The 21155-nt window shown below is 64.0% G+C and overlaps 1 protein-coding gene across 1 annotated transcript in view; it reads right to left on the bottom strand.

Annotated features, from left to right (window-relative positions):
- Window positions 1-21155, bottom strand: part of FBRSL1 (fibrosin like 1) — a 113405-nt gene that overhangs the window by 23267 nt on the left and 68983 nt on the right. Inside the window, exon 13 of the mRNA XM_029218478.1 lies at window positions 13698-13727. Within this exon, the coding sequence (XP_029074311.1) occupies window positions 13698-13727 (30 nt within the window). The remainder of the gene's footprint in view (window positions 1-13697; window positions 13728-21155) is intronic.

Below are 21155 nucleotides of genomic sequence, written 5' to 3'. Positions count from 1 at the left end.
CTGAAAACACTCCACTGCCTTCCCACTGCCCCAAACTACAGTGTGAGCTTCTCCCCCAGCCCCCAAAGGGTGTGGCCGGCCGGCCTGTCTGGGCCCTTGACCCAGTGACTTCAGCCAAGTCCCCACAGGCCTTCCCAGACCCCGTCAGTCTGAGGGTGCCCCACCCCCACTGGCACACGTTTAAATCCTCTTCGCCTGCTGCCCTGCACCAGCGGGAGAAGGGCATGAGTGGGCAGGGCTGGCGCCGCCCAAATGAGATGGGCCAGAGCAGGGGCAGCCACTCTGCTCTCCGGAGGCCGCCCCCTTAAGGTCTCCATTGCCTGAGGCACCGACAGCCCCTCCGGGCCTGGGGGTGGTGCTGACCGTGCAAGCAACCCACCCCAGTGCCTCATCGGGTGCCATCAGCAGGTGCAATGAATGAGCTCGGCCTGCAAGCTGTCATTAGCTCCCAGGGGTGTGGTCGCTGGGCCACTGGGAGGGGGAGGGGGCTACTCCACGGCAGGTCGGCGTGTGTGCCAGCCCTCACCTGATACAGCAGGGCACCCCGACCCACCAAGGCTGGTGTCGCAAAGGAACGTGGTAGAGGTGTCACTGTGAGAAAGTACGTTTGCTCCTGCGGGGCAGGACTGCCCTCGGTCCGAGACTGGGGGTGGAGGGAAGAGCGGCAAGTCCAGTTAAGGCTGCAGGCGCCGCCGCTGCCCTGCCCGGGAGGCCCAGTCAGGCCAGTTCTGGTTCACTTCAAGGCCCCAGAGCCAGGAGGTGGCGCCCCAGACACTGGGAAAGTGAAAGGGGAGCAGAGGAGGGAGTGGAGGGGGGCGAGGAGCGGCGACGGGGAGCGTCTTCCCTGGCCCTGCCGAGCCCTGGGATGCCACCCGGGCAAAGGAGGGAGGCAGGTGGCAAGGCCACTGTCCCCTGTCCGTCCGGTCCTCCCAGCCACACTGCCCAAGTTAAAGTTTGCTCAGGGAAGCTGAGGGATCCAAGTCCCCACAGGGGTCGTGGGCAGGGACCTGGCAGGCTTCCACCGCACGGCAAGGGCCGGGATACCGGGCCAGGCACAGCCAGGCCCACTGGAGAAGGCTCTCAACAAACACCCACAGGCACCCTTAGCTCCCAGGACCTCTGAGGCCGTGGCTCAGGTTCCAGCCCTTCCCAGCACAGGCACAAAGCCACCCCTGCTGGGACTTGGCCCAGGTCGAGGTCCCTCGGTTCTTTCCCTTCCAGGACAAGGGGTCCGGAGCCGGCCAGCTGACCCAAGGCGGGTGGGCAGCCCTAGCGCAACCACCAGATCTGTGCTAATAACTTCTCGAGGATTATCCACTGAGACTTGACCCAGGCAGCGCCGGCACCCTCCAATCCTGGCACTGAGCCGGTGTAGGTGTGAAAGGAAAGGGTCACTTCAGGCCAAAGTGCAGGTTGGAGACCCCTGGGCTGCAAGTTCAGGGTCCCCGTGGAAGGGGCCCGCTCCGTACGGAGAATATCAGGGTCAGCACTCTTTCCCCGGAGATACGCAATCCCGGCCGCGGGCGGAGGTCAAGGCGCGCTTTGTTTGCGAGGACCCAACCTACGGGGCAGCCTCGGCCCAGACACGCGGCACAGACTCCGCCGGCCGCGCCCCGCCCCAGACAAAGAGCTCCAACTCCGGGCAGGTGAGCGCGGCGGCGGCCGGGAACCCGGGCGGCCGAGCCCGCGCCAGGGCGCAGACAAAGGCGCGCGTCCCCCAGCGCCCTGCCCCGCCTCCGCCGCGGGCCCCCCAGCGCCCTGGCCGAGGCCCAGGACTCTCTGCGGGTCTGCCGCCACGTGCGCCCCAGGGGCGCAGGCGGAGGTACGTGGGGTCTCCGCGCGCCCGGCTCCTGTGAGAGACGGAGTGAGCAGAGCGCCGGGGGCCTCTCCCGCTCCCCGTTCCTATAGAAGGGGCGGCTGTTCTCTCAACCCCGGCCCCCGAAGTCCCGAGTTCCTCCCCGCAGCCACCAGCGCTCACTCACCGCGCGGGCGCCCCGGGTCCGGCGCGCTCTGCAGGCGACCGCCGCTAGTCCCCGTACCGGAGCCGGAGTCGAAGCTGGGCGGCATGGACGCGGGCCACCGCCAGCCTCGGCCCGTCGAGGTGGCCCCTCTCCCGTGGCGCCCTGCCTAGCCGGAACCCAGACCGGGGGCGCGCGGGGCACGCACGTCCGCCGCGCCGACTCGGCGCGCTCCGGGCGGCTCTCGGTGCGCACTGGGCTCCCAGACGCCGTCGGGCGCGGCGCAGGGACCACAGGCGGCGGGGACGACGGCGGAAGGCTCACTGCTGGCTGGCGCGCAGGCGGCGGCCAGGGAGCGCAGCGGGGCGGGGCGGGGGCGGGGCGCGGGCAGGCCCGATTAATCCAGCCCCGAGACGCAGATCTGCCCGCACGGGGCCGCGGACTTGGGTTCGAGCGTTCACCGTCCCATCCCCGTCACCAGGTCAGAGAGCGCGGTGCCAGCTGTACCGAACGCTGTATGGGCCGGCTCCTCCGACGCTCACAGCAACGAATATGGATGGCTCCTACGCCCAGTTTACAGGGGGGGAAACTGAGTCACGGAGCGGCGAGGTCGAGGAGCTGGGACTTGAAGGAAGGACAACAGAGCCCCCACATCTGTCCGATGTAAGCTCCGCCCTCAGTTTCACCATCTGCGAAATGGGGATGCAAAGTGGGAGAAGGGGTCCAACTAGTTACTGTAATTGCGAGTACACGCCAACCCTGACCACTACTCCGGTGCCACCTGGCCGCTCCGTGGGCTCAAACCGAGTTCAGATCCAGGGGGAACAACCGCCCCTTGAGAAGGCCGAGTATATGCCCCACATGGATCCAGGCCCACGGGGTGGCACCTAACATTCCAGAGCGCGCAGGTGCAACACCAGGACGCCAGCAGCACAACTCCCAATCATGAAACTTGCTGTAAAACAATCCACGGAGAGTAAGGGGGCCGAGGGGCTCCTGGAAGGAGTTTGAGAGCCCACCTCTAAGCTGCTGTGGGGCTAGGGGCACCAGGAGGTCAGCTCTGGCGAGGCATCCAGGGACCCACAGCTTAGAGCCCAGGTTCAGGGCCTGCATACACCTGCCCTAAGCTGGGTGATCAGAGGCGGGTCCATTCAGCGGGGACGCTCGCAGCCATTCAAATGGGACCCTGGGACACAGCTCCAGAGCCTCGGGCACTGGGCCAGCGCTCCCTTTTCTAAAGGCGGCAAAACACAGGCAGACACATGCACTTACACAGCCCACAGTTAATCTCCAACCGTAAAAGAGAAATGGCCAACGGTGCCAGCCTCTAGGTGGGGCTTTTAAGTCCTTTTGTTCTGTTTGAATTATTTACCAATTACATATATTCCCCTTACCCCGCCCCCATAAACATCATACCACGAAACCCTGTTTCCTGCCATAAAAACAGCACATATGTGGCACCGTGCTGAATGGCTTCTAACCATGAAATCACTGGGCCCTCACGCCTATCCTTTGAGGACATACTATTGTCATCTCCGTTTTGTTGATGAGGAAACTGAGACAGAGAAGTGAGGTGACACGCTGGAGGCCACGGAGCTGGTATGTGGCAGGGCTGGGATTGGAAACCCGGCAGTCTGACCCTGGGGTCCGTGGGTTTAGCCAACATGTGCTCTTCCTCTAGGAGAGCAGTAGAGACTGGTCCTGGGACGTGGGATTCTGGCGGGAGAACCCTGACTCCCCTGCTGGGGGGTGGCTGTACCTCAGGGGTGGGTGTCTGCGGGCCCATGTGCCCCCGTGCCCACTGCACCGTGCCCCAGCAGGGTGTGAGCTCTTGCACTTGGCCCAGCTCCAAGGCCTCTGGCAGCGAAGGGGAAAGGTGTTCATGCAGTGGGGTGTCCTGATCTACCCCTCTGGGGTCAGCAGCAAAAGGGCCCTAAGCCCAGAAGTCTGTGAACCTTACACAGCAAAGTGGAATTAAGGTTGGTCAGTTGACCCGGAGATGGGGAGACGATGCCATGGGCACAGCTTAATCTCAGGGTCCTTACTAGTGGGAGGAGAGACGGGAAGACGCTGCCCTCTGGCTGTGAAGATGGAGGAAGGGGCCGGGAAGCCAGGCATGTGGGCGCCTCTACAAGCTCAGAAAGGCCGGGAAGGGATTCTCCCTGGAACCGCAGAGGGGCCGGCCCAGCCCACAGCTTGACTCCCGCGGGGACACTCCTGTGGGACTTCTGGCCTCCAGACTGAGAGAGAACAGTGTAGTGCTCAGCTGCCGAGTCGGTGACTTGTCACCGCAGCCACTCTCAACTACACTCACAGCCAGGACCCCGACTAGGGGATGGAATGCAGAAGAACAAGCCGCCCCACCGGCAGGCCTGAGTCAAGCTCACAGCCTAGTGGGAGAGAAGGGCCACACACAGGGAGACAGGTAATACGAGTGCAGATGGGGTGGACAGACAGTAAAGGGCAATGTGAAAAGCAGTGACGGGCACTGATCTGAATGGCAGCTGGGGCAGCCTTCCCATGAGGGGCGTCTGAGCTGAGACCTGAAACATGAGAAGGACCAGGCTAAGCTGAGGGGAGCTCAAGGAAGAGTCTTCTGGGGCGGCCACAGCCAGGGCAAAGGCCTTGAGGCAGGAACAACCTGGCAGGGCCAGCCAGGGAGGTGGGGTGGGGCACAGGGCCTTGAGGGCCATGAGAGAGCTTGGGCATTTGTGTTGAGCAACAGGAAGAGATGTGTGTGGGATCTGAGGAGGAGACGGACGATGAGGTCTTTAAAAAGACCCCTCTGTAGGATCCGCCACGGGGCTGGGTGGGGCACAGGGAGCTGGGCTAGGAGCTGCAGTGACAAGCAGGCATGGGGATGACAGGGGGTAGGTGGTGGGGCCCCTCCAGAGGTGGGGACAGGGGCCCTCCCACCGGAGATGTCAGCTGGCAGTGGTTACGGAGCTTGGAGCTCTGGGGGCAGTGACCCTGGTGCGCCAGCTCAGGCAACCTCCCCCAGTTGAGCAGCTGAATCCTCGGGGCCCCAAAGGTACACTCCATCATCATGTCTCCTCCAGATGAGCAGCCGGGCTGCACCCAGTCTCTCCCAGCTACCTGGAGACCCCACCCCTGGCAGTAAAAGTTTCCTGGAGCCAGTGGCGGTGGGGAGAGCGGGTGGCAACTGAGGGCTGGGCCAGCGCTGGGAACCAGCGGGAGCAGCTAGGAGCTTCTCCAGCCCCAGCCCGGCCTTGTCTCCCGGTCCAGACCAAGCCCCTGGGTCTGACCATCAGGTCATGGTCAAGGGTCTCAGTGTGCCCCCCGGCTCCTCTCCCACCACAGCCTGACCTTGGAGGAGCCTGTCTTCCCATAATGACACGGCTTCACTTCAAACATCATTCTTAAGACCACCTTGGGCACTCATGGTCCTTGAAACCACTGGGCCTCACTGACCAGCCCATCCCTGAGGGGAGTGGGTTCTCCGCCGGTGTCTAATGCAGAAGCCATGAGCTCCAGGTATCAGGAGGGGCGTGTGGGCACTGAGCGCACCCGTGTATGTGCACACGCGAGTGCCCGCTGAGTGCACGCGTGTGCGACACTCCGTGGGCGAACACGCGCACGTGTGCGGGTGTGAAGGCGTGCGTGTGCGCGCGTGGGAGCACGCGTGTGCGCGACGCAGGGCAGGGACGTGCGGTGGCTGCCTGTCCCCAGCCGCGTCTGCGTCTGCACGAAGGCCACGGAGGCCTGGCTCTCTTCAGCCAGAGCAACGGCAAAGCCCCTCCTCTCGGGGCAGCGCCTCCGGTCCTGCTGGGGACCCGGGGGCACAGCGCCGTTGTGGCGCGGATCCAGCTCTGCGCCGTGGCAGGGCCGGGGCGTGCAGGGACGGGGTGGGGGGTCTCGGCCGCCCTCTGACCCCTGCCCCAGCCACCTGACTGGCCCTCAAGCTCTGGCCATTTCCGAAAGCATCTGCTTGTTCTGCGTGCTTGGCCTCTGCCTGCGCCCTGAGCACTCCACGGCTCCCCCAGGGAAGGGCCACCCACCTCGCAAGCCTGCACCAGGCCCCTGGCGCCCCCGCCCAGTGAGGCCCCCTCCGAGGCTAGCAGGGCAGGTGTCGTCTGAAGGTGCTACGACCCCTCCAGGCACAGAGGGGTATGGACACCCCAGGGCCAGAGGACAACCTCCTGTAAGCGCCCAGGCAGCCCGGTGCATCCCTGCGGGAGCCCGGGGAGACCTGGAGGTGGATGCGGGAGCTGCCCGGGGTCCTGCTCAGCTAGTTCTGGAAAGGCCAGGGCAGGGGAGGCAGCAGGGGCAGCTGGCCCCCACCGTGGAGGTCTTCCTGCCTTCTCCTCCAGCCTCCCGGCTCCTCCTCGGCCTCAGCGTCCCCATTCAGCTGGAAGGTGCAGGTGCAAGTCCCGCCGGCACTCAGGTCTGTGCGACCCCAGCAGGAAGTTACTCTCCGCACCCAGCTCTCCGCTGAGCACAGCGGGCACTCCCATCTTCGCTGCCGTGCCGGGCCTCACGCTACACGGCGCTCGTGGACGGGGCCCCTGGGGTCGGTGCCCACCCCCCATTCTCTGTCCCTGGCGGCCATCACACCTGTCTCACCTATGCTGGGACACCCCTCAGGCTCCTCAGACCCAGCACCTCCCAGACTGAGACCCTCCCCTACCTCTATCCCGTGGCATCCTGGGGCCCCCCATGCGCCCAGGGCCGTCCCAGGGGAGCAGTGGGTTCCCGAAGGCATCAGCGGGCTCTAGCGTCCCAGCCCACAGGCCCTAGTGGGCCTGGATGGACCCAACGTGATCACGAGGGGCCTCATAAGAGGGAGGCAGGAGAGTCAGAGAAGAAGACGTGATCTCAGAAGCAGAGGTCAGAGTGACGAGGGGAGGAGGCTACGAGCCCAGGAACACGGCAGCCTCCAGAAGCCGGCCAGGCAAGGAACCACGTTCTCCCTGGAGCCTCCGGAAGGAACCAGCCCTGCTGACGCCTTGGTTTTGGCTTAGGGAGACCCATTTTGGACTTCTGACCTCCTGAACTATAAACCTGAGCTGTTTTAGGCCACCCAGTCTGTGGTAATTTGTTACAGCAGCTGTAGCACACAAGCGCCTCTCCCACCCCTGCTTCCACAGCCCAGGCCTCCGCCCTCGCCTGCTGGGACTCTTGCAGTAGCCTGACGGTACCTGACTCCCCTGAGGCCTCCGGTCCTGGCAGATCCTCACTCTGTACCTTGGGCTCCTCGCTGAGGGTGGGGCTGCAGGACAGATGCCACCTCAGAGGGTTATCTGGGGCGGAATGAGCTGACGCGTGCAGGGCCCAGGAGGCGCGGGCTACACTTCAGTCATCAGATCGTGGTCCTTGCTGGGACCTATGTGCCGCCCCAGTGCCTGCCTGGGACCCTCAGTGAGCAAACCGCCAAAGGCCCTTCCTCTTCCTCGGGCAGCCCCGTGGGAAGACACGCTCTGGTTGGAGCAGCCCTAGGTCACGGTGCACAGCCCGGAGCCCCTGTGAGGACACCCTGGTGAGGTCACCGGTGTAGGACCCCCTGCACCGGGGAGCACCAGCTCCCTGCACCTCTGTCCCCCCAGCACCCGGCCTTGGAGGGGGGCCCGCGGCTGGGAGAGAGGAAGACGGGTGCACCTCCTACAGACTACGGGAAGGTGTTCTCGGGAGCGGGCCGGGCCGGCACACGGAGGAAACCTCTGTGAACAGGGACGCTCCGAGGGCAAGCAGGGGCGTCCTGCGGGAACTGGGGGCGGCGGCGGTGGCGTGGGAGGCAAGTACCAGCAGGGCCCGGGATGCAGAGGGAGCTGCCCCGAAACGGGCGGCAGGGACGCACGCCGGGCGCCGCGCGGAGCTGCTGTCGGGCTGTCGTGCCCATTCCTTGCTGCCACAGGGACCTAAGGGGTGGGTCCAGTGAGCCTCGTGTCAGAGGCGAGAAGGCGGGGACTCAGAGGAGGCCCCCGTCAGGCATCAGGCGTCAGCGCCTGGACCGGCGTCCGTGCTCACTGCAGACCGAGGGCCCCGAGCAGCGAGGCTGACCCGGGGCCTGGGGGGCGGACGCCCGCCCGGCCATCTCAGCAGCAAGTGCTGACCCCCCAAGCCCCAGCCTCCACCCCGGGCCACAGGCACCGCCACAACCCCCGTTCGCAACGCTTACCTAAGAGAAGACCGAGGCTCGGGGCTGCAGGGCTGCCCTCAGAGGATACCCGGCCCTCCGGCCAGCCACCTGACGGCCCCATCCCCGGCCCTGCCCGTTCCCGCAGCCCAGTGCGGGGAGCACGTCCTGGCTGGCTGGAGGGGCGAGCCTGGTGGGCAGGCCAGACAGACACCCCTCAAGAGAGGGCTGGGTGCTGGCTGGGCCGCTCAGGCAGACGGCAGCCGGCCCGGACCAGCAGGCTGCCTGACGAGCCCCACACAATTTTTCACCCCATATTTTTCCAATAAAACAACAGTTAGACACCAACCGCAGCCATCTGGCCGCCCGGCTCCGGAGCCTCCTGGCAGCTCAGGCCGCCTTCCCCGCCAGCACTGAGCGCCCAGAGCAGGGCCGGGGTGGGGCGTGGGGAAGCATGTAGGGGTTCTGTGGCGAGGGGAGCGTCTCAGGGGGCGGGGGGCCTGCATCCCGGGCGTGGGCTGCCCCCGGGGCAGGGCCTGGTCCCGCAGAAGGGGAGGCGGCGGAGAGGTTTTCCATCTGTCTGTCTGTCCCTAAGTCTGCGCGTCAGCCTCCGGGGCTGGGCTGGTTGGAGAGGCCTCGCAGGTTTCCGACTGTCCCTGTCTGGGAGGCACACCGTCCTCAGCATGTCCGCACCTCGAGCCAAGAGGCAGAGCCCGAGGCCGGTGGGCAAGGGGCGGGTGGGCCGGCAGGAGCCCGGGGCCGGGCAGGCAAGCAGGGCAGGAGGGGCAGCCGTGGGCCCTGGAGGTGCAGCTGCCCTCAGACCCTGACCTCAGACGCTGGCGGGCGCGGGGGCGCAAACCGGCCAGGAGACACGGAGCCCTGGTCTTCCCGCCGCCCTGCCCAGGAGGAGGCTTCCTTGGGGCTGCCTGCCTGGCACGCCATCCCCAGCGCCCAGCACGGGTGTGGAGTCAGCGCCCACAGACCCCGCGCACGGGGCTCCGCCCTCACTCTCCCGCCCCGCCTGCACACCCAGCTGGGTCTCCGCAGCCCGGGGGGCTTCTGGCCGCTGCTTCCAGTCTGCTGTGCACCAAGAAGTGTGACAAGTCAGGCTTGTCCCAGCTTCGTTCAGCCTGTTCGCGGCCAGGCTCCAGGGGAGGCCAGGGCACTGCTGTCAGCGGACGGTGTTTTCCTTGCCACCTGTGCTCTCGCGGCCTCGGAAAGGCAGGGCGCTGCCCCGGAGTGCGGCAGAGGGTGGACGCCTCGCTCTGCTCTCCCTGCCCTGGGGGGTGGGGAAGGCGGGGGATGGTAACTTTGGCCGAGGTCCCAGGCAAGTGTCCACCCTGGCCCTCTGACCTGCGCCTGCTTTTGGACAGGCCCAGAGGAAGTTACTCATTGCCCAGAAACCCAGCTCGGGTAAAGGACAGAAGGAGCTCCAAAGGTCTCTCCATACCCACCACCCCAACTCAGACCCAAACAGCCTCGAGTAACCGGGTGTCCCTGCCATGGAGGAAACAGAGAGGTCTGGACCGCAGGTGATACCCTTGGTGCATAATTCGTGTCCCTGGGGAGCACTGCCAGGGGGAGGCTGTGTGTCAGGGACCTCCCAGGATGGTGGCTCCCCACCACACTTGGATCAAAAGCTGAATTTCTTGCCATGACTTTTTACAATGTGGCCTCTCTGAGCTCAGCCACTCTCTCCCTCCCTCCCTCCCTCCTTCTGCTTCGGCCCCACTGTACATTTTACGTCAACGTCATCCCTGCGTCACCACGCAGGAGGTGATCAGTCAGGCTGTAAGATCAATGATGTGGGAAAGGGGAAAGCAGATAAGATGGCTGGTGCTACAGCTGCTTCTGTGGATTAAGAGGTGGCTATGAGGAAGGAAGCCATATGCCAAGAATGGCCAAGCAGAAAGACAGAGGAGCCTGATGACCACAGACAGGCCATGCCAGCCGGGAGGGTCCACATCCGGGCCTTTAGGTGAGAAATGCAAACTCCTTCTCTAGTCCAGTTCCATTACAGCTTCCTCCCTGACACGGGGCCATGTGGTAGACAGTTGGTGTGTGCACCTTGAAAGCCAGGACAGAGGTAGGGAGTTTATCGCGTAGGCAACAGAGGTCTCTGCATCCTTCTGGTAAGGGCAGAGATGTGAGCTGGGGAGCAAGGAAACTGTGCCACGCCCAGAGGAGAGCTGGTGAGGGCAGAGTGAGGGCAGCTGCAGCCTCCAGACCTACAGCCCAGGCAGCCACGCAGGGCCTGGCGAGTCACAACAGCCCAGCCAGTGCTGACCACACACATCCCCGTCCCGGCGGCAGAAATACCAAGATTTGTCCATGCTGGTTGGTGAACAGCCCTGGGGCCCTAGAGGGGGCCCCTATCCCAGGGGGCAGCTCTGGGAAGCCCCAAGACCTCCCCACCACCAGGCAGCTCTTGGGCTCCGTCCAGGCCCCCTTCTCCGAGCAGCACCATGGTCAGCTGTGTGGAATCTCGGCCCTGGCCTCTGGCCTGCATCTCCAGCTGTCTGGAACACACCCTAGTGTCCCAGAAGCCCCATGTACTCATGGAGAAGGCAGACTCGGGTGACCGGGGAGGAATCCTGTACCTTTCCCTGGCTCATCAGCCGAGAGGCTCTCTGCAGCATGGCCCGGCTCTGCCCACTTCAGGGGGCCCATCGCCCCACAAGTGGCAGGCCCAGTCACCCTGTGCTAGCTCACTCAGAGCTCACCATAGCCCAGCAGAGGCACCCCATCACTCACGGGGCAGGTGGCGACAGTGGGAGGCTTCTCTCTCCCACCCCCTGCCTGGGCCCCACTAAGGCCTGCCCGCGACGGAGCCAGGGGTGGTCACATGCCCAAATCGCCTGTGCAGCCCACTGGGGGCCCACCGCCATGGCCACGCCGGGGCCCAGTCACCATGGGGAAGACTGGGCTCTGCCCCTCCTCCTGGGGAGCCCCGGCCGCCGAGGCCCGATGAAAGTGCCACGGGGTCAGCCCCAGCGCAGAAGCCAGTCTCTCCCAGCAGAGGCCTCTGGAACTCGGACCCTGGCCTTCCCAAAGACTCTCAGAGTGGGGCTCTTCCCTCACGCTGCACGGGGAATCGCCAGGAGGAACTGCTGGTTCCAGACCCCACCCCAGACTCGACCAGAGCGAGCTCCCGGGCCACCCCCGGTGACCGCGCCCGCTGTGCCCATCAGTCCTTGGCCAGGCTGAGCTCGGGGCCACGGCCAGTGCGCGGGTGGGCGTGAATGCAGAGGAGGCCAAAGCCACGGCCTCCGGCTAGCCCTCGGTCACAGCCTGCTGGCCTCGGTGCCCGGGGTTGACGGCCCTGGGCAGAAGTTCTCGGCGTGCCTGGTCGGAGCTGCCATGTGGGGCTGTGCCCTGGCTCGGCCCCTTCCAGCGCCTGGTCTCCACTCCAGGGTCCTCGCTCCGGCAGGAGGGGTGGACCAAGGGTGGAGGGTGAAACATGCCAGACCCAGCGCTGACCAAGGGGCCCCTGGACAGAGCAGTCAGCTGCCTCAGGGTCTCAGAAGCCCCTCCCCACACCCCCTCAAAGCAGCCCATGGCCTCAGAGAGCGTTTCCTGCAGATCTGCAATTAAAGGAGGTGCTGAAGGTGATGGCCCAGCGCAGCACTTTCCCAGGTGCTGCGATCTAATACATTAAAGACATCAGGAGTGGGGCTTCCCTGGTGGCGCAGTGGTTAAGAATCCGCCTGCCAAGGCAGGCAACACAGATTCGAGCCCTGGCCTGGGAAGATCCCACATGCCGTGGAGCAACTAGGCCCGCGAGCCACAACTACTGAGGCCTGCGCTCTAGAGTCCATGAACCACAACTACTGAGCCCGCGAGCCACAACTACTGAAGCCCGTGCATCTAGAGCCCGTGCTCCGCAACAAGAGGAGCCACCACAATGCGAAGCCCGCGCACCGCAACGAAGACCCAATGCAGCCAAAATAAATACATAAATTTCTATATAAAAAAAAGACATCAGGAGTGACAGCTCCTGCGGAAACGCGGCACCTGTCCCAGTGCCCACCGGCGGCCCGACACCCTGTCCACCCACAGGACGGCTGAGGGGCAGCACTCGGGACCAGACACTTCCTAGCTGCCCTGCCCTCTGGCCACCTTCCCTGGATGGTCTAGACCACAGCAAGGACTCCACACAGACCTTCTGGGCCCCTCGCCTTGGGCGGCGCACCCCCAGCCTCAGCCGCCCACACCTGTTCCTCCTCCATTCACCGTGCGACTCCTGCCCCCTCCCGGCCCGTGGGATGAACGCTTGCCCAGCCCAGACCCGTGCCCTACCTCATGAGGCTGGTCATCCGGACCCCAGGCATCTTCAGCAGGCCTGCCCTGACCCTGAGCACCCTGCTAGCCGGCCTGGGTTCTTTCCACACTTGCTCATAGGCTGCTCTGTGCTTGAGCGTGAAGCCTGTACGAGGGGGGCTGGCCGTCTGTCCGTTCACAGCTCCTGCCCACGCAGGTCAGGACACACCACAGAGGCAGCAACTGAGGCTCTCACACGGCACAGACCCCCCGACGGGACCACGTTCCAGTTCACAGAAACTTGCCTAGACGCCAGTCGGTATTCAGCTGCCCTTCCATCCGCCTCACACGAAGAGCCCTCATGCACACTGGCCCCGCTGCCTGGACACCTGTCCTCCTTGGTGCCCAGCGCCACCCCCGGGGGGCCCCACCCCGAGGACGAGGGGCTCCACCACAGCGGCGCGGCCACCTCCTGCCGTCTCACCACCGAAGGCCTTTCAGGTGGGCTGCTAGCTCGTTCACCAAGGACGGCGTGCCCAGCCTGCCCGGGTTCCAGCTGTGTGACCTCGGGCAGGTTCCTTACCCTCTCTGTGCCTCGGTCTCCACTTTTACATCAGATGGCGACAGTCCCTGCCCCACAGGGCTTTGGGGCGGTGAGTGCCAGGCGCCTGCACCCGCTGGGTCTCACGCCTGTGCCTGCTGCTGCTGGGCGCTGCCCCTGAGAGCCAGTCCCGAGTGGCGCCCCCAGCTGCACCCCTGCCCACACAGAGCTCAGCACACAGTAGGTGCTCTGCAAGTAACTGCTGAGCCAAGAGCTCCTCCCCTTCCCCCAGGACACACAGGGCCCTGCAGATGGCCAGGACCAAGGTCTCCTGCACCCCAAGGGCCAAGGCAGGAGCTGCGGAAAGGAACGCAGAAGGATGCCGGCACCTCCGGGAGGCCCCTCGGCTGTCCCTGTGCTAACTCTCCCACTGCATAAATCCCGAGTTAGTAGAAACTTCATTGTTCCTGAAAAGCGGGGGGTAGGAGGGAATTGCGAGGGGCCAGGCGCTGTTGCTATTAGCGGAAGTCTCTGTTTTGGGGTGATGTTTACGGCCCCCAGCATGGAAACGCAACAGAGTGTGGCCCCCGCTCTGCCCACGGCTCCCCCATCCCAGGGAACCCTGGACTGAGACAGCTGCTGACAGGCCAGGAGCTGAGGCCCGGTCCTGCAGTCCCAAGGGGCCCGGGCAGCGTCCCAGGTCCCAGCGTGGACGTCTACCGCATCTGGTCCTCAGCCAGGTCGGGGAGGCGACAGTCACCCGCACACCCCACAGGAGAACCATGACCTTTCTGCCTGGTGTCCAGGTCAGCAGGAGGGGCAGGTGAGGGGGTGGAAGGCTTACCTTGTCATCCCCGTCGCTCTCGCTGTCACACTGCAGTGGGGGGAAGAGAGAGAGAGAGGTGAGTCAGCGCCCCAGAGGCAGGTCGGGTGCTAGGGGCTGAGAAGGTGAGAGTGTGGGAGGGGCCTGGGCTGGTGGGGAGGGCCAGAGGAGGCGGCTCTGGCTGCCCCACGCCCCGACTCGGGGCCTCAGGTCTGGGATGGGGGTGTCCCCAGCCAGCAGGACCAGGGGCCCAGGCACCGGGAGCCGGGAGGGATCTGGGGGCCTAGGCAAGCCCTGGATGGGAGCTCCATCGAGGACCCGGGCAGGGGGCTGGTTGTGGGGGTAGGCGAGGCAGAGGTGAGACAGAGGAGTGCACGTGACCGGGCAGATGCAGGCCAGCACCGGCATGCCCCAGCAGGCCCGAGCTACCCGGTAACCCCAGGAAACACGTGGAGCAGCCCCCCGCCCCCTCAGGCTCCCTCCCAGGTGCTGAGCTCTCCAGGCAGCGGGGGTGCCGCGGTGAGATGCGAGGGCCCCCTGGCTGCTTACGAGGCCGAAGGACCAGGGCTCAGGGGAGGGAATTTGGGCACCGCCTGGGCAGGGAGACAGAGAGGCCCAGCCTCGGGTGGCCTGAAGGGGCCGCAGGGCGGGCGGGGGGCAGTGAGAGCTGGGACCCGTGGAAGACAAGCAGTCAGGACAGCCTGTGCTGCAGGTGCTGCCTGGCGGGGTGGGGGCCACCTGCTCCCCCGCCCTCCCTGCAGGTGCCCCAGCAGAATCCGCCCCACGTGGTAGCGCAGCTGGTTAAGGGAAGATTGTGAAAATCGTGCAAACAAATCCTTGTTTTCCATTTTCAGTGAGCAGAGCTTTAAAAAGAAACCACAGCAATTTTCCCCCTAAAAGAATATAAACCATAAAGAATCTCTCCCCAGCAACTGTAATTGTGACACGTTTATGTCAAGTGAATTATGTTGCTGAAAATAAATCTCCCCGGGACGCACAGGAGGGTGATGGGCCCCAGGCAGACATGAGGAGGTGCTCCAAACACGTGCTCTTTCTGTGGGGCCCTCCACCAGACCCGTCTGCGATCCGGCACACGCCCTCCGCGCCCTGGGGCGAGGGCCGGGGTGGGTCCAATGACAGAGTTCGCTGAGTTGGGGCAGCCTGCGTGTGCTTTATCAGGCGGAGAGTGACCCTGGGGACAGGGGGGATCTTCCTGAGGCTGACAGCAGCCCCGCGGACCCTCTGGCCCCCAACCTCGCACTGCACCCTGCAGGGCCTGGCCCAAGACCTCCAGGGCGGGTGTCCCTTCACAAATGGCAAAAGGGACCACGGGCCCAGTCTCCTGGCCGTACAACCACGGTGAGAGGCCAGGTCCACCCCTCATGGCTGGCTGGCTCTAGCCGGGTGGCTGAAACCCAGAGACAGAGCAGGAAGGCGAGAAGGCGAGGTGGGAGATGAGGCTGGAAAGGCGAGTGGCCAGAACGTGCAAAGCTTCACTGCGCAGCGAGCTTGGACTGAGCTTTGTCGTGCGGCCACATGACCGGCACTTCCGGACGCTCTCTGTGCCAGGAGGGAGGGGTGGGGGGAACTGGGGGCTGTGGGGGACAGGAACCCCTCTGATGCTGCAGAATTAGCCGAGCTGCCAGACACCCCCAATCAGGCCTCTTTATGCCTAACTAGCCCTTGAGGTGGAAACTGCAATCCCACCAGACCGTCAGGGGGCCGGGCCTCGGGCGCAGCACACCTGTCCCTTGGGCAGCCTGGAAGCACCCCTAGGCCTGGCCCTTCTCCACCCCAGGCCCGGTTTCATCCTTTCTGCGCTTTCGGACGGTGCCACTGGTGACAGCTAAATGATCTGACATCGAGGAGGGGGTGAGGGTGCTTTCCAGCGAGGCCACGGAGCCTATAATTAAGCAAACAGCTCACCGTTTTCAGGCTGCACTGCAAATGAATTCACGTTAAGTCCCACTGAATTAACGTTGAACTGCAATAGAGTCGGAATTGAATGAGGCAATTAATCAGGACAAAGAGAGAAAAAGAGCCCCATCTGTCTGGTGGGAGCTGCCTGAGTGGGGCGACCTTCACGGGGCTGCGCTGGGCTGGGCGGGTCCTGGAGGGCGTCATCCTGGTGTGGGTGCGGGTCTAGGCGGGGAGTCCACAGAGCAGGGGACAGCCCCTAGGCCCCAAGGGATGTGCTGGGTATGGTGGGAGCCCAAGACATGGGCTCTGGAGCAGACGCCTGCTCTGACGCTGTGCAGCCCTGGGCAAGTACCACGACCTCTCTGTGCCTCAGTTACGCTTCTGTAAAACAGAGCCAACAGCCCACCTACAGGATCGTTGTACAGCTTATATGAGTGAATACATGCAAAGCACTAGGACAGTGCTGGGTGTGCGCTCATCACGATACACCGTGTGGCTGTATTTTCACCACCGCCGCCACCACCACCATCACCACTCAAGATTATTATTGTCTTCCAACTAGGCCAAGAATGAGGGTTTCCCCTTTGGAATGGCTGAAGGCCCAAACCTGAGAGTTTCAGGGAGGTGTCTCTCAGCCCTGGAAGTGCCAGCTCTTGCCTGACCCTGATGGCTGGTGACCAGGAAGGGAGCACTCCTTGGCCCAGATAAGAGCCCAGTATCAACTCTACCCTTCCCTGCTCGCCCCCAGCTCCAATCCTGCTCAGGAGGCAGCACACCCCTCTACTTGCCTACCAGTTCCTCCCAGCCTGGTCGAGCCAGCAAACAATGAACCAGTAGGCCTACTCATCCAGGACCAGCCCCTCTGCCCATCCTTCAGTCAGCCCAGAGGGTAACAGTCCTGAGTGCGCCTCAGCTCACCCAAGGGACCTCAGACCCCGTCAGCCTGAAGCCTGGGCCAGGTGACTCTAATGAGTGGCTGGGGAGAGGCACCCCGCTGGGAGCTCAAGACCACCCCGTGTAGGTCAGAGGCAGATGTGAGCTCAGGGTCCCGCATCCCAAAGCCCCAAAGCTCAGCTCTTCCACGTCCCAGGCCACCGTGTCACTCACGCTAATAGATGTGACGTGGGGATGCCCAAGGCTTAACTGCGTGTCATTCACGGACGTGATGTGACGAGGGACCCATCCATGGGTGGACATGGCCTTGAGACACAGCGTGAGAAGCCACGAGCTGGATGAGGCTTTGTTTGGCCTAACTGGCCTAATTTTCAAAAAAAAATTCGCTGCCAGCTTCCCAGTTGGCGCAGTGGTTGAGAGTTCGCCTGCCGATGCAGGGGACGCGGGTTCGTGCCCCGGTCCGGGAAGATCCCACATGCCGCGGAGCGGCTGGGCCCGTGAGCCATGGCCGCTGAGCCTGCGCGTCCGGAGCCTGTGCTCCGCAACGGGAGAGGCCACAACAGTGAGAGTGCCCGCGTACGGAAAAAAAAAAAAAAAAAAAAAAGAAAATTCACTGCCAATATTTAAAAATCTGGAGATTTCTCATGAGACCCTGTGTCTTACTGAGAATGCGGAACCACATGCCACATACAGCCCTGCCCAGTGCCAGGCAGGGCTCCGCTGGGCCCCCTCCCCACCTCTCCTGACGTCCAGGGCCTGAGTGCTGGCCCTTGTCGCATGCGGGGGACATAGCCCCCCCGGTGGGTCCTGGAGCCCGGGGCTCCGTCCTGCCTTCACCCTCGGTAATGGCGGCTGCTCGTCTCACCTCTCTGCGCCTCAGTTCTTCGTCTGCCAAGACGGGGGCCTTCGTGCTGCGGTGGCTTGGGGTTAAATTAGTCAGTGTGGGTGGAGAGCTCAGAGCAGCAGCTGGTTGGCAGTCTGGGCTTCATAAGCGTGAGCCGCTGTCGTCGTCATCTCCACCTTCCTCAGTGTCACCCCCATCATCACCGTCATCTTCATCATCACCACTGTCACCTTCGCCGTCACCGTGATGTGCCCCGGCCCCTTCTTCCATATCACCCGACCAGCCCTTGGAGGCACCTGAGCCATCCACGGGCCTGGGCACAGACACTGTCGCCGGACAATGCCTGCTTCCCTGGGGGCACCTGCACAGCAGGTCTGGAGAGCTTGGCCTCCGTCACCGAGACCCTTCCAGAAACCTGGGCAGCTACTTGCTTGGGGCGAGGGCGGCTCACGGGCCTCCACAAATTGACACGGCTGTTCAGCAGCCGCAGAGACAGGCCTTGCTCTGCTCTCAGGGCGAACGTTAATTACCGCTGCGTCACAGCAGCGCTGAGGAAGGCTGCCTCTCCCACTCCCCAAACAAAGGCATGAAAAATTCATGGGCAGGGAGCCCTGCTGCTGAGCCTGTGCCCCCAGCAGACGTTCCAGCACCCAGGGCTGGGCCAAAGTCACCCCTGGGGGCGGGGGTGTCCCTCCTGATCGCTGCGGAGTCTCCACTGTGCAACAGAGACACAGGTCGAGGGGCGGCCGGGGGGCTGCTGGAAGGAGGGTGTGAAACCGCCCCGGCCCTTCTTCTCACTCAGGCGGCCCCCCCTCCATCCAGGGGTCCAGCAGGCTCAGGGTCAGTGTGGCCTGGCGCTTGAAGGCTGGGGTGGGCTGGCCCCTGCCCAGCAGCAGGCCCTGACTGCAGAGCTACTGGGGGCCAAGGAGGGCCGGTCCCTCCCCCTGGCCTGGGCCGGGCTCCCAGTGGGCACCGTCACCTGCAAAGGCCTGAGCAGCTGCAAACTGAAAAAGTAGGCAGGATCCGCGGTCTGTGCGTGAGCGGAAGGTGACAGGACGTTCTGTTCAGGCCACCTGAGCGTGGCAGCGAGGAAGGTCTGAGCTGCTGGGCAGCCGGTGCTGACCCCTGCCCTGGGTCGTAGCCATGTGGCCGGAGGTGTGCCAGGGGACGCCCGGGGAAGCCCAGGTGGCACCAGTCCTCGGCGTGGGCAGCGCTCGCTGGGCATGTTCTCGTGGCTCATGTGTGCCTTTTGCACACCTGAGCGCCAGGACATGGGAGTCGTGCTCTGAGGCCTCTCACACATGAGCACCTGGCACCCTGCCCAGGGCTGCTCTACCCTAGCGTGTCCCGCCAGATGTCCCACTAGTGTGTGGCACCTGAACAGTAAGGCGACCTGCCATGGGGCCACGTGGGCCCAGGAGCGGTGGCTGTGTGGACAGTCCGTGCCTGCGCTCGGGGCTCCCGCCCTTGGCCTGCACATCAGCTCCAGCTTATTAAACACTCTGCTTTTTGGAGCCGCTTTGGAAGAACTGGGGGAGAAGAGAGGGGCGTCACTGTCTGGGGAGCAGAGGGACCCCAGCCTGGGCGGAAGTGTCACCTTCGTTTCTGCTGCAAACGCTCTATGGGGATGTAGAACACATGCCAATTAAGCGATTCAGCTAAAATACAGAGCCAATGAGGAGCTGTGAACCCCTGCTGGGCAGTGGGCAGCCTGGGAAGAGGCAGCGCTGTTTGGTTACGCTCTGCAGTGGGAAGGCCACTTCTCATCCTTGTATGCGCACCTCCAACCTGTAAAGGAGCACCGCAGCTGAGGGTTTCAGCCAGGCACCCCCTCCCTGTCAGAAGTAGACCCTGGGGGCCCTCGGGGGCGGGCGTGCCAGAAGGGCAGTGCTGGGGCCTCCGCTGTCTCATCTGTGGAATGGGGTGCCCATGGGGTTGTCGGGTGACCGGCTCTGAAGTGCTGGGAGTTGGGCACACGGCTGGAGAAGGCTGGCACCAACCTCCTTTCAAGGGCGGCCGCAGCCACCAGTGCTCACCGTGGCATAAGCCCACTTCACAGATGAGAAAGCAGAGGCTCAAAGGTTAAAGGGATTTATTTGCGGCCACATGGCCACTGAGCAGGGGCCGTGAGCTGGGTCCAGGCCCCAAATGGCCCTGTGCCACTGTCCACCTGCCCTAGAACCCCAGGCAAGCCCTGGGACCGCAGGGCTGGCAGGAGTGGTGGCAGAAGAGAGGCAGAGGCCCAGAAAACCACAGGGCACGGGGCTGATGCTGTGTTTGCTCACTGGGCTTGCTTCCACACACTTCGCTAGGCCCCGCCACAGATCTACCTGCTTATGGACGGGGAAATTGAGGCAGAGCGGTTGGGAGTCCTCCTAGGGCATGGCTGGAGGGTGGGTGAGCAGGGCTCCAGAACCCACAGTCTTAACCTGGCCCATGTCGTCAGGGCCCCACGCCAGCGACTCCCTTGTGGTGGCCAAGACTGGACTGAGGTCCCAGTACTGCCCCTCAAAGAGCCCCTGGCCCCCTCGGCCCAGGAAGTCACAGTCAGCCCTGATTAGCTAGGCATGGTGCCTGGATGGTGGATCCTGAAAATCCCATTCTTGTTTACTCAGCTAAGTCACTTTTTGTGAGTGTTTAGGCTTTAAAGCAAAACAAAGCACTAATTACTCAATTAACGAGCAATTAAGTTACTGCATCCTAACAGCCGAGCGCGGACTGCCTCTGTGAGCAGAGAGAAGGTGGGGAGACCACCGAGCAGGGATGCGCTGTGGGGACGCCATCCGTCATGGGGTGGGCGCAGCGGGGACAGAGGGGCCCGAGTCCGCCTGGGCCAGGTGCTCAGCCCACACGGCCCACCTGCCTGCCCCAGGCCCCTCCGGGCCAGGAGGACTGAGCCCCACAGCCCGTTCCCCTTTCCCCGCTCCTGCCTGAGCGCCTGTGCCTCGCCGGCCGGAGCCGGAGCCAGAGGTGGCAGTGGGTGGAGCTCTGGGGGCCACAGCGGCCGCCAAGCCTGGCTGAGAAGAGATGGCCCTGCAGCCTAGCCGAGGGTTTCGCGGGGCCTGAGAGCCGGCGGGGTGGGGGGCTGGGGCCCCTCCTGCACTTTCAGACGCGGCTGAGAGCTGCCTCTGAGGGAAGCCTCCGGGGACACGGCGCGGGTCTTGCTGGCAGCCCGGCTTCATCCCAGGCCCCAAGTCTGAGCTGTCGCTGTGGACGCCGCGGCTTCCGAGCGGCCAGCGTGTGGTCTGTCTTCAGTGGGGAGAGTCTGGGGTGGAGCCGGTGCCCAGTGAGAGGGGAGGCGGGCACAGCAAAAGCCGCCCCTCCCAACCTGCCAACCTCAGGAGGACCTGGAACAGAATTCCAGGCCTTCCCACGCCTGGCCTGTGCGACTGGCCTGCTGCCCCGCCCCCACTCCCCTGCCAGGCTGGCCTTCCCCACCCTTCCCTGAGCTGGGCTCGGGTGCAGTTCTGCACAGCTGCCTATGCAGTCCCGACCTCGCCCTGCAGCCGTCTTCAGTTAGTTGCTAATTTGTTTATCATCAGCCCCCTTCCAGTGACACCCAAGTTCCCTGAGAACAAAGATCTCGTTCTGGGACTTCCGGCGGCCCAGGAGTTAGGACACCGCGCTCCCAATGCAGGGGGTACGGGCTCAATCCCTGGTCGGGGAAATAAGATCCCACATGCCACGCGGCAAGGCCAAAAAAAAAAAAAACTACAAAGATCTCATTCCTGCAGTCTAGCGCAGGCAGGGAATGAGTGACTGACTGAATGACTCGGGGGTACACACAGACCCCGGACAGCAGGGGGCAGGGAGTGAATGAA

The sequence above is a fragment of the Monodon monoceros genome, unplaced genomic scaffold (genome assembly GCF_005190385.1).
Source record: "Monodon monoceros isolate NGI ecotype Baffin Bay Population unplaced genomic scaffold, NGI_Narwhal_1 Super_Scaffold_1, whole genome shotgun sequence".
NCBI classification, from domain to species: Eukaryota; Metazoa; Chordata; class Mammalia; order Artiodactyla; family Monodontidae; genus Monodon; species Monodon monoceros.
The sequence above is the reverse complement of the archived record's forward strand: the minus strand, read 5'-3'. Positions and strand labels throughout refer to the sequence as shown.